The following is a 13,649-nucleotide window of genomic DNA, read 5'->3' as shown; positions in this document are numbered from 1 at the left end:
ATCTATCCCAAAAAGGGTATATAATATTGAAGGTGCACATAGGGTCATTCAGAATAACTTCACACACACCCGCTACTGTGTATTTCCAAGTCTAATTCTGTCACTAAACCCATACCTGTCACCCAGCGCCTAAATACTAGGCCTCAAATTTAAATCCCTCTAAATCTCTCGTTACCGTTGTCCTGTTGTAGCTGGGAAAGTTATTTAGTGCCCGTCAAAGCACATTTTTTGTTCTGGGTTGAAGTACAATTCCCAATTTAGCAATTTCATAATTTAGTGGTTTCTGCTATATCAGAGCTATTTGAAATCTATCCCTAAAAGGGTATATAATATTCAAGGTGCACATTGGGTCATTCAGAATAACTTCACACACACACGCTTCTGTGCATTTCCAAGTCTAATTCTGTCACTAAATCCATACCGGTCACCCAGCGCCTAAATACTAGGCCTCAAATTTATATCCCGCTGAATTTGAATACAATACATTGGGCCAAATAATATATTTGTTGTTGTGGTGAACCATAACAATGAGAAAAACATCTAGTAAGGGACGCGGACGTGGACATGGTCGTGGTGGTGTTAGTGGACCCTCTGGTGCTGGGAGAGGACGTGGCCGTTCTGCCACATCCACACGTCCTAGTGTACCAACTACCTCAGGTCCCAGTAGCCGCCAGAATTTACAGCGATATATGGTGGGGCCCAATGCCGTTCTAAGGATGGTAAGGCCTGAGCAGGTACAGGCATTAGTCAATTGGGTGGCCGACAGTGGATCCAGCACGTTCACATTATCTCCCACCCAGTCTTCTGCAGAAAGCGCACAGATGGCGCCTGAAAACCAACCCCATCAGTCTGTCACATCACCCCCATGCATACCAGGGAAACTGTCTCAGCCTCAAGTTATGCAGCAGTCTCTTATGCTGTTTGAAGACTCCGCTGGCAGGGTTTCCCAAGGGCATCCACCTAGCCCTTCCCCAGCGGTGAAAGACATAGAATGCACTGACGCACAACCACTTATGTTTCCTGATGATGAGGACATGGGAATACCACCTCAGCATGTCTCTGATGATGACGAAACACAGGTGCCAACTGCTGCGTCTTTCTGCAGTGGACAAGCTGACGTTCATAAAAATGAACCAGGCATGGATCCCACAGGACCTGTCCGTCCCTTGTCCAGATTAGACATTAACTACCTCCCCATAACCATATATTATTGGACTCCAGGGCACTTCCTCATTCAATCCTATTTTTATTTTCATTTTACCATTATATTGCGAGGCTACCCAAAGTTGAATGAACCTCTCCTCTGCCTGTGTGCTAGGCCTAAATATATGCCAATGGACTGTTGCAGTGGTGGCTGACGTGAAGCCTCATTCTCTGCTATGACATGCAGACTGATTCTCTGCTGACATGAAGACAGATTCTCTGTTACGGGACCTCTCTGCTCTGCCTGTGTGCTAGGCCTAAATATATGCCAATGGACTGTTGCAGTGGTGGCTGACGTGAAGCCTCATTCTCTGCTATGACATGCAGACTGATTCTCTGCTGACATGAAGCCAGATTGTCTGTTACGGGACCTCTCTGCTCTGCCTGTGTGCTAGGCCTAAATATATGCCAATGGACTGTTGCAGTGGTGGCTGACGTGAAGCCTGATTCTCTGCTATGACATGCAGACTGATTCTCTGCTGACATGAAGCCAGATTGTCTGTTACGGGACCTCTCTGCTCTGCCTGTGTGCTAGGCCTAAATATATGCCAATGGACTGTTGCAGTGGTGGGTGACGTGAAGCCTCATTCTCTGCTATGACATGCAGACTGATTCTCTGCTGACATGAAGCCAGATTCTCTGTTACGGGACCTCTCTCCTCTGCCTGTGTGTGTGCTGGGCCTAAATATATGCCAATGGACTGTTGCAGTGGTGGCTGACGTGAAGCCTGATTCTCTGCTATGACATGCAGACTGATTCTCTGCTGACATGAAGCCAGATTGTCTGTTACGGGACCTCTCTCCTCTGCCTGGGTGCTGGGCCTAAATTTATGACAATGGACTGTTGCAGTGGTGGCTGACGTGAAGCCTGATTCTCTGCTATGACATGCAGACTGATTCTCTGCTGACATGAAGCCAGATCCTCTGTTACGGGACCTCTCTCCTCTGCCTGTGTGTGTGCTGGGCCTAAATATATGCCAATGGACTGTTGCAGTGGTGGCTGACGTGAAGCCTCATTCTCTGCTATGACATGCAGACTGATTCTCTGCTGACATGAAGCCAGATTGTCTGTTACGGGACCTCTCTGCTCTGCCTGTGTGCTAGGCCTAAATATATGCCAATGGACTGTTGCAGTGGTGGCTGACGTGAAGCCTGATTCTCTGCTATGACATGCAGACTGATTCTCTGCTGACATGAAGCCAGATTGTCTGTTACGGGACCTCTCTGCTCTGCCTGTGTGCTAGGCCTAAATATATGCCAATGGACTGTTGCAGTGGTGGGTGACGTGAAGCCTCATTCTCTGCTATGACATGCAGACTGATTCTCTGCTGACATGAAGCCAGATTCTCTGTTACGGGACCTCTCTCCTCTGCCTGTGTGTGTGCTGGGCCTAAATATATGCCAATGGACTGTTGCAGTGGTGGCTGACGTGAAGCCTGATTCTCTGCTATGACATGCAGACTGATTCTCTGCTGACATGAAGCCAGATTGTCTGTTACGGGACCTCTCTCCTCTGCCTGGGTGCTGGGCCTAAATTTATGACAATGGACTGTTGCAGTGGTGGCTGACGTGAAGCCTGATTCTCTGCTATGACATGCAGACTGATTCTCTGCTGACATGAAGCCAGATCCTCTGTTACGGGACCTCTCTCCTCTGCCTGTGTGTGTGCTGGGCCTAAATATATGCCAATGGACTGTTGCAGTGGTGGCTGACGTGAAGCCTCATTCTCTGCTATGACATGCAGACTGATTCTCTGCTGACATGAAGCCAGATTCTCTGTTACGGGACCTCTCTCCTCTGCCTGTGTGTGTGCTGGGCCTAAATATATGCCAATGGACTGTTGCAGTGGTGGCTGACGTGAAGCCTCATTCTCTGCTATGACATGCAGACTAATTCTCTGCTGACATGAAGACAGATTCTCTGTTACGGGACCTCTCTCCTCTGCCTGGGTGCCGGGGCCTAAATATCTGAGAATGGACTGTTCCAGTGGTGGGTGACGGGAAGCCAGATTCTCTGCTATGGAACCTCTCTCCAATTGATTTTGGTTAATTTTTATTTATTTCATTTTTATTTTAATTAATTTCCCTATCCACATTTGTTTGCAGGGGATTTACCTACATGTTGCTGCCTTTTGCAGCCCTCTAGCTCTTTCCTGGGCTGTTTTACAGCCTTTTTAGTGCCGAAAAGTTCGGGTCCCCATTGACTTCAATGGGGTTCGGGTTCGGGACGAAGTTCGGATCGGGTTCGGATCCCGAACCCGAACATTTCCGGGATGTTCGGCCGAACTTCTCGAACCCGAACATCCAGGTGTTCGCTCAACTCTACTCACAGCCATTTCCATGGCAAAAATGCACGTAATACATGTGCCTTTTGCTGTAAATCGACTGCCTAATCTGCAGCAAGTTTTTCTACTCTATTTTCAGTCACAGTAGACATCCCCTTAGGGTTTTGTTCAGATATTTGAGGTGTGCTTGAGTGTAATTACAAGAAGGTTACATGTAATATTTAATACTATAAGTCTCATATATATATATATATATATATATATATATATATATAGTGTCAAAACATGGAGGTATTATCAGTAGCAACCAATCAGATCCAATTTTTCATTTCATCTAATCAGTGCTTTAAAATGGCAGCTGAAATTTCCATTAGTTTCCTTGGATGCCATCTTCATTTCTTGTCTGTCATAGTCTTGTAAGGAGGCCCAATATATATGGATGGATTCAGGGCAGGATTTTAGTGTGGACACCAGAGGCATCCATTACCTTTGGGAAGATGCAGTCAAAAAGTGGAGGTATTATCAGTAGCAACCAATGAGACTGAGCTGAAAATTCTGATGAAAATTCCATTCGTTTCCATGGACACCAGCTTAATTTTTGTCTGCAATAGTCTTTCTACTTGGGGCAATATATATGAATAGATCCAGGGCTGGATTATAGTGAGGACACGAGGGGCACATGTCCTAGGGCCTCCGCCATCTTGAGGACCTAGGGTACCTACACCACCTAGTTTCCTTCAGATGTTTCCAGACACCTTGACTTGACTGGTGGCATTAGAGGTGGAGCTTGCTAGGAGCTCCTTTGCATACCCTCAGAATTCCAGAGGAGCATTTAGGTACTCTCCATAAGGAGATATCATATTCCTCAAAACCTCCACCAGCAAGACATGGATGTTTAAAGCCATTTAAAGCAACCTGCAATAAACATATTTTTAGGCATGTTAAAAACCAAGATGACAACACTGCTGTCGATTGTTGTTAAGTCATGTTTGTATGCATCTCTGCAAGTTATAAAGATAGAATAGCAGTAATATATTTGTTCTGCCGATGCGCCATTATTCATAGTAAACCTCAAAAACAAGAGACATTTAAAACTGATCTTATTTGTTTGAGATTAGCTAGAACCTGAAATGTGTTTTGTTTAGAGACGTGTGGGGTCCTTAGTGCTGTATACAAACTAATTCTAGCATGGTAAAAACAGAGACCACCTGGAATGGAATAGTTATCCAGATACGGTCATGTTGCCATATGTTGTCAGGAAAAGATCTTGTTTGTGTATATTAAATCAGGGTGATTGAACTACTTGACTTATAAAAAGTGGATAAAAGCACCAGAAAATGACGAAGAGCAAAGATAGTGACATGATGCGTCACAGCTGCTGAGGGTGGTAATAAGGATCACCAAGTCCAAAATTTGCTGTGGTTGAAAATGTCTCTTCTGTGTGCTATTCCTCCTCCAACAAGCTAGCATACAAAGTATTAAGGAGAGGAAAGGCACAGTATTCCAGTACATAAAAAGAGAAAAATAAAATCTTATTAAAGTAGGTTGGTGGTGTACATAAACTATTTTCAGAAAGATTGTTTCCTGGAGGTTGGATGATTGAGGAGGAACCTGTTGCTGATGAACCCCATAATCATCTGCTGGGAGATTGCTTTGTAAGGTCTAATTTTCCCTACAGCGCCACTACAAAGAAAATGGAGCATTACACTTAACTGACCACTGGTGGTCCTCCAAATCTGTAGCTTTTTGAAGGTGTTCCAATTAGCTCAACATGACCCAATAGGGTCATTATTAACTAGGTGATCTTTATACCTCATGACAACTTTAGAACATATTATGTTAATGACACCAAATAATTACACCAACAGTATTAACCAAATGCAAAATTTTACAATATGGCTAAATTGCTTCTAACTGAAGAGGTCAATCTAAAAAAAAAAAATAAAGAAGCCAATTTACGATACAGTAAAACCAATCCTGTTGTAACAAAATCTGAATAAGGAGCAATGTTGTCAATTGACTTCCAGACAAACAGTAACGTTAATGAAAACGTAACATGCTTTGTGCATATGTTGCATATTTAAATGCATTATTTTCTGTATTGTAATGCATATTACCATTCAATCAGAGTAGTGTACACTTGTTTACGCTGTGTATGGAAAACACATTAATGTAGGTTAGATGGATGTCATGCTATAATAGCACAGCGGCGATGGAGATGAATTTGCATAGCATTTTGTCTTGAAAACTTCTATCAAAAGCATGTACTGTAATCAAGGGTCATGAGTGGAACCTTTCTTCTACCATATGCTGTGTGCATGGGAAAAAGCAATGGCCCAGAGATTAAAGCTGCATTTGCATAGGAGCCCATCTCCTGGTGTGAAGTGAAACCTATGAACCTTTTCCCTTCATGCACATTTAGGCACTTTCTACAAATAGAAATAGACAGTGACTAGTTTTCCATCCTTGAAGACGTGTGAAACCACTAAGCTTGCCTGACAGCTCTCATATTCTCGTATTAGTATATACAGGTTCTATGGCATAGGTTATCCATCCTTAGTCTGCTCATTCTACAGCTAGTAAACTCTTTGTGGTTAAGAATATAAAAACAGCAGAACATATTTTATAGTTTTATTAGGTCTCTTTGAGATTGAAATGGCCGAGTACAACACCAGACACACTTGGGGTCAAAAGTTGCTGTTTTTTGTGCTGTTTAGTATCTATGAACTACTACCATGCTGTACACATATACTGCATATTATGTTAATGACACCAAATAATTACACCAACAGTATTAACCAAATGCAAAATTTTACAATATGGCTAAATTGCTTCTAACTGAAGAGGTCAATCTAAAAAAAAAAAATAAAGAAGCCAATTTACGATACAGTAAAACCAATCCTGTTGTAACAAAATCTGAATAAGGAGCAATGTTGTCAATTGACTTCCAGACAAACAGTAACGTTAATGAAAACGTAACATGCTTTGTGCATATGTTGCATATTTAAATGCATTATTTTCTGTATTGTAATGCATATTACCATTCAATCAGAGTAGTGTACACTTGTTTACGCTGTGTATGGAAAACACATTAATGTAGGTTAGATGGATGTCATGCTATAATAGCACAGCGGCGATGGAGATGAATTTGCATAGCATTTTGTCTTGAAAACTTCTATCAAAAGCATGTACTGTAATCAAGGGTCATGAGTGGAACCTTTCTTCTACCATATGCTGTGTGCATGGGAAAAAGCAATGGCCCAGAGATTAAAGCTGCATTTGCATAGGAGCCCATCTCCTGGTGTGAAGTGAAACCTATGAACCTTTTCCCTTCATGCACATTTAGGCACTTTCTACAAATAGAAATAGACAGTGACTAGTTTTCCATCCTTGAAGACGTGTGAAACCACTAAGCTTGCCTGACAGCTCTCATATTCTCGTATTAGTATATACAGGTTCTATGGCATAGGTTATCCATCCTTAGTCTGCTCATTCTACAGCTAGTAAACTCTTTGTGGTTAAGAATATAAAAACAGCAGAACATATTTTATAGTTTTATTAGGTCTCTTTGAGATTGAAATGGCCGAGTACAACACCAGACACACTTGGGGTCAAAAGTTGCTGTTTTTTGTGCTGTTTAGTATCTATGAACTACTACCATGCTGTACACATATACTGCATGCAAACATCACAGCGCCATAAGGAAATGAATACCCTTTTTATTGTGAAAGTCAAAGACGTTTAGTAATTAGACTACAAAACCTGAGAGAGGCTTTAATGTCAAGTAACACTGTCTCCATAGGCAAATCAATTAAATGGCACTGTTAATCACAGGTAAAAACAGATTTACTGAACTATATTAAATTACAGATAATGGTACAAAAATAAAACATTTTTCACGTAAGCATTAAACACATACAGTACTATATTCCAAACATACACAGTACGTTTAACATAGAAATCACATTTATCCCTTCATATCATCTATTGACATGATATAGAAGTACATCATGCCACATTTCAAGAACATTATTGTACTGTTAGTTGCTGAGCACTAAATAAAAAAAATATATAAAAAAAATAATAAGGTCTTGATGCCCAGAATTGAGAACCATTCCTGGCAATCTAGATATATTGTGTTTCTCAGTAGTTGGTGGTACCAGGGTAGCTCTTCTTCTGGAGGTCAAGGGTATATACAGCCTCACTTCCAGAGGGCATACAGTCTAGCCTAGCCTAAAACTATAAAAACTAATCTCATACAGCATATCATGTTTCTCATAGTCTTCCACGTACACCTCAGATATTGTAGTATAGTGCCTAGCGAAGGTAGTATTGACCTTTTCCACAATAAGCCCTTGTGAATTAGGAATCCAAATTCTAGAATTTCTTTAACATTGTTAACATTTTGAAATGCTTTTTTTTTTTTTTTTAAATAGTCCACTTTGTGCAATTAAACTGTCAAGACAATTGACACTCTTCTAAAGAGCGGTAATCCAGTTGTCATGTACTCAAGTGCTTCCTCTACACTCTACTGATATGACCAAGGACATAACCTCTTTTTGACCATCACCCCAGTAACCTCTTTCTGAACCATAATCTCCTTGATGGATCTATTGAAATTTAGATGGATAACGGTCACCCCATTTTGCTTGCTTTTCTTTCTTGCTTATATCAGACATAGCTAAATGACAGAAGGGCAGTAGTATTGAGTATACATCTCTAGCTAAGCTTTCAAATTGAGGTGGCTTCCTCCAAGTACATTTATATTGCAACAATATATTTTTTTTTCTTTTTTCAAATCAAATGTCTCTCCAGTAAAATAATAATCTCAAATGTCCATTACTTCAAAGAAAGCAGGTACACAAAAAAATATATAGTCACCTTATTATTAATACTTTTTTTTTTAAATATCAGCACATTACAACTTTTTTGAGATACATTCCTTCACCGTGTTAGCAGTAGTTAAAACTTATTCACAGTAAAATCTGGAATAATTTGGAAAAGAATACATTTATAATGTTAAGCTTGTGGAGATAAAATTATCCTAGAGGGAAAACACCCCTTTTGTTCCTCAGACAGTGGTGGGAATGCAAATGTCCATCAAGATGCCTTAGAACTTTCTGCTTTCTTTAGGATAATTAGTTCTATCCCTTCCTTATCATAATTTCAATTGACTTTTACCCGTCAAATCATTACACGGAAGAAACAGCCACAATCTTAGATGATGCATCCCCATAGTGCTAACAGTTAGGTGTCTGGAGCAATCCAATTCTAGTCTTCACAAGCTTGTGTCTCCGTTCTGCTTGTACTCCGATAAGATGTTGAGAGTCATCTCTTCACTCTTTGATTGCACGTTTGCTTCACTTCTTCTGGATGCTTTCCTAGTTGCCCTTGACAGCTTCCGCCGAAAGGTGTCTCCTGCCAAGAAATATAGGATGGGATCCACGCAGCTATTGAGGCTAGCAAGACCTCTAGTCACTTGATAGGTGGCATATACTCTGTCGTTGAAAGAGCACATTTCGGGAGACTGGAAATCCAGCCTAGCTCTCAAATTGAGATTCTTCATAACATGGAAGGGAAGATAAGAACACGCAAAGACAGTCAAGACAATGATGACCAGATAAATAGATTTTTTTCTCAGGGGAGCATTGTTCATATCTTTATAGATCAAAGCTCTAACGATTAATCCATAACATCCGAGAATTAGTAAAAAGGGGATGCAGAAGCCAAAGACAGTGGTGCACATGCTGTATATGAAGTAGCTTCGTAAGTAATCATCAGAAGATGTGTCAAAACATGTAATGGTTTTATTTTTCCTCATTGCAGTACCAGAGAAAAATAGGATGGGAGAGATACCAGCGATAACAATGAACCAGACGAGAGCACTGATGTAGATGGAATTTTTCTTCTTTAGCCTCCCAAGTGATTTGAGTGGATGCACTACCCCTGTGTATCTGTGGACACTGATACAAGTCAGGAACAGAATGCTTCCATATAGGTTCACATGAAATATAAACCTTTGTAGTTTGCACATGGCATCCCCAAAAATCCAATCAGTTTTATTGAAATAGTAAAAAATGAGAGCAGGAAGGGAAAGGACATATAAAAAATCTGCAAGTGCCAAATTGAACATGTAGACGGAGATACTGCTCCATGGTTTCATGTGAAAAATGAACATCCATATTGCCACACTGTTACCAATAAATCCTGTGATACAGACCACTATATACACAGCAGGGAGGTAATAGAATTGAAAGCCTGTCTTTGTCAAAGAGCATTTTGTGACATTCCCAGTAGATGAGCCACTTGCCAGCAAAGTGCTTTGAGTAACATTCAAAAGAGCTGATAGAAAGACTTCTGTCATGGTCTTTTCAAGTCAAAACAGGCAGGGAGTGGAAAACAACGAGGTTGGTGGCTGCAATCATCTAAAAGGAAAAAGGTAAGGAGGAGGAAGCAGTTACTACATTAGCAATCAGGTAAAGACTGGAGCTGAGAATGGCTGGATTACAATGCACAGCTATACCATCAGCAAAACTTCCAGTTTATGCCCCCTTTGTGACCAGTAGAGATGAGCAAATCTACGAAAATCTCTAGAAGGCAAAATCAGCCTAATTCCCTGTCAATCCCCAACCTGGCATAAATCGATTTTCTCATCTCTAGCGACCAGATGTCAGGACAGAATACCAAATGACAACAGACTAAGACTAGCTGCAACCAAGTGGCAAGCAACGAAAGTTACGTTGGGTCATCTCATTAACATGGAAGGAAGTGCAAAGGACACAATCTGCGAAACTTCCACCCACTTGCAGTGCACGGGTGTGTACAACTGGTATTCTTTTACAAGCCATGCCTACCTCACAGCGTTGTCCCTCTGATCTTTGCAATCAAAAAACGCTGCCGCTGTCATCTCAGGAACGCATAAACCGCAGGAGAGAGTGTGCAAAAAGTTGCATTGCCTTTGACGTACAGGACAAGAGTCTGCCTTTCCACATTGATTCCTTCACACACAGAGAAAGTGTGCAGCACTACTTCTCCAGAGAATGAGAGAGACACAGTGAGAAGGGGAGGGAGGCAGAGAAGGATGGTGGGTGGGAGCACACTTCAACCTCCTTACTAACTTGTCACAGGCAGCAGCAGGCGTGGTCTCCCAGCTCATCCCTCTAAAACAACATGCATTCTGATAAGAAGTAGTTCCCACAGGCTTGCATTATTCTCAGCTTGCCTCTCCTATGATCCTTTTTGACAACCGTAGTGAAGGAAAGAAGGTATTCCTGCCAGCAGAGAAAGGGAAATCAGTTGTATTCGGTGTCTGATCAGACTTATGCAGATTAGAAGAGTGTTCGTGTAACTATGGTGAGGACAGCAGCAAGTTGCTATCAATATGAAAGACTTGTGGCACCCGAACAGATCTGTAGCAAAGCACACAACCGTCACCAGGAATTGCAGAGCCACAAGTGACAATGCAAGCACAGGATGGAGCCAAAATAATATCTGCATGAACGATGCTGGGAAGACGAAGGTCTCCAAGAAGGGCACTTAATAAAGACGGCGATGTCCATCTCACTCCAATGCCTGGCAATGCTCTCAGTGCATTAACCTCACGTGTGTAGTGCCTGATCTATACACCTGCAGTGTGATGTCCGGATTCTCCTGCCATTAACCTCCCTAATGATATTAGAAAGTTATTTCTCCTTCCATTCTTCCAGCTCGCCTTGACTACATTGCACTCGCTTGCCGGATAGAGGCGATAGTCAGCAATCTGTTGATCCAGGAATATATAAATGAATGAGCACTGCGTATGTTTGAAATTTCTAGTATGCTCCCATTCAAGGTGCTTGCATTGATTTCTATAAGTTCTGTCTAATGAGACCACTCCAACAGTAATCAAGACGTTAGGACAGAGATCCTACGTGGGCAATCGTGCAAAGCTAATCATAGATCTATCTACATTTTCGAAATTGCGTCTTTCCAACAGACATGCTGCTGTATGTATCTTATGCATGTAACAGAACCACATGCATAAGGCACATAGTCCCTACATGCTTGTACTATGGGACTATGGTATCCTGGCTCGTTGTTTTGGTCCGCATCCGAGCCGCAGTTTTTGAGGCTCGGATGCAGACCCATTCACTTCAATGGGGCCGCAAAAGATGCAAACAGCACTCCGTTTGCTGTCCGCATCCGTTGCTCCATTCCGTGGGCCCGCAAAAAAATAAATAAATAACATGTTCTATTCTTGTCCGTTTTGCAAACAAGAATCGGCATTTCTACAATGGGTCGCCCGTTCTGTTCCGCAAATTGCGGAAGGCACACGGGCGGCTTCTTTTTTTTTCCGGTTCTGCGGTTTACAGACTGCAAAAAATGGCACGGTCGTGTGCATATAGCCAGAGAAGCATTGCTTCTTGGGAAGAAAAATCTCTGTAGGGCTCATGCACACGACGGTCCACAAATTGCGGACCTGCAAAAAACAGATACCGCCCGTGTGTTTTCCGCAATTTGCGGAATGGAACAGGAGGTCCATTATAGAGATGCCTATTCTTGTCCACAAAACGGACAAGAATAGGACATATCTCATAATTTTTGTGGGGTCACAGAACGGAGCAACGGATGCGGACAGCACACAGTGCTGTCCGCATGTTTTGCGGATCCTTCGAAATTAATGGTTCCGTATACAGACCGTATACGGAATCAAAATACGGTCTTTATATGGAACGCAAAATACTATCATGTGCATGAGCCCTAAGGCCTCTTTCACACGACCATATGGCTTTTTCTGTGTTTTGCGGTCTGTTTTTCGTGGATCCATTGTTCCGTTTTTTGTTTCCGTTGTGTTTCAGTTTCTGTTCCATTTTTCTGTTCTGTTTTTTTCCGTATGGCATATACAGTATACATTAATTACATTAGTATACATTAGTATACATTAATTAAAATTTTCAATAGATGGTTCCGCAAAAACGTAATGGATGCGGAAGATATATGGATGCTTTTCCGTATGTGTTCCATTTAATTTGCTGACCCATTGACTTGAGTGGAGCCACGGAACGTGATTTGAGGGCAATAATAGAACATGTTCTATCCTTCAACGGAACGGAAAAACGGAAATGCAGAAATGTAATGCACACAGAGTAGATTCAGTTTTTTTTGTTGAGGAACCATTGAAATGAATGGTTCCATATACGGACCGTATATAGAATCAAAATATGGTCCGTATACGGAACGCAAAAAACGTTTGTGTGCATGACCCCTTAGTCTGTGAGGCCCTGCTGTACCCCTATGTAATGCTACGTCTCAATTAGTTATTGTATTAGGCTGCTTTCACACACAGGCATTTACTTTTGCCAGGATTTGGCCGGACAAAAACTGAGTGCAGCAAAATTTGTCTGGCCAAATCCCAGCATAAATACCAGGGCAGCCATATTCCTGCAATTTGCGGACCACAAAAAAGGCATGGTCGTGTGCATGAGCCCTAAGGGGTTGTGTGCATAAACCCTTCCATTGTCATTCCGCATCACGGATGCGGACCCTTTCATTTTAGTAGGTCTGCAAATCCGGAGTTGCGGAATGGAACACTGTGGAAGCACTACGGAGTGCTTTCTGGGGTTCCGTTCCTCTGCACCGCTAAAAGATAGAACATGCTCTATCTTTTTGCAGGACAGAGGGATCACAGACCCATTCAAGTGAATGGGTCTGCGATCCCCATGCGCCTGCCCCACGGAAGGTGCCCCTGTACAGCACAGGACCCACGGTCGTGTGAACGAGCCCTAACATGGGATCCATATCATAGGTTTCTGCAACTCAAACCTAGAAGAGGGAAATAATGCGATAGAATGCAAGAGCCCTAGGAGTTTGTTGAAAAAGTGAGAACCGCTTTAAATTATTATTCTATAATTGACAGTGAGATTGAATTGATTTATTATGTGTAAAATTAACTGGTGCTGGTCGTACATTACAGATAGCTCATAGACAAATGCTGATATCTGCCCTCTCTCCCAATCCCTCCATACAAATGCACACTTTGGGGGTCATTTATTATACTGAAATACGTCTGTATTAGGCGTATTTCAGGCGCAGATGCCGATGCAACGGTTAGTTGCACCATCTGCGACTTTTCCCCTCTCACAGCAGGTTTAACAGTCTCATTTAACATTTTCTACGCCTGTTTC

General features: G+C 42.0%; 1 protein-coding gene and 1 long non-coding RNA gene across 2 annotated transcripts in view; both read right to left on the bottom strand.

Moving 5' to 3' along the window:
* LOC122934476 overlaps positions 1-13,649 on the bottom strand; it is a 249,714-nt gene that overhangs the window by 115,029 nt on the left and 121,036 nt on the right. The gene's annotated exons all lie outside the window — the stretch shown is intronic.
* On the bottom strand, positions 7,235-10,563 carry P2RY1 (purinergic receptor P2Y1). The gene is made up of 2 exons (XM_044289960.1): positions 10,341-10,563; positions 7,235-9,911 (listed from the first exon to the last, which is right to left on the bottom strand). Exon 2 carries the CDS (start codon positions 9,848-9,850, stop codon positions 8,765-8,767), a length of 1,086 nt encoding a protein of 361 aa, XP_044145895.1. The 5' UTR covers positions 9,851-9,911; positions 10,341-10,563; the 3' UTR covers positions 7,235-8,764.

Source organism: Bufo gargarizans, chromosome 4, assembly GCF_014858855.1.
Source record: "Bufo gargarizans isolate SCDJY-AF-19 chromosome 4, ASM1485885v1, whole genome shotgun sequence".
In the NCBI taxonomy this organism is placed as follows: Eukaryota; Metazoa; Chordata; class Amphibia; order Anura; family Bufonidae; genus Bufo; species Bufo gargarizans.
The sequence above is the reverse complement of the archived record's forward strand: the minus strand, read 5'-3'. Positions and strand labels throughout refer to the sequence as shown.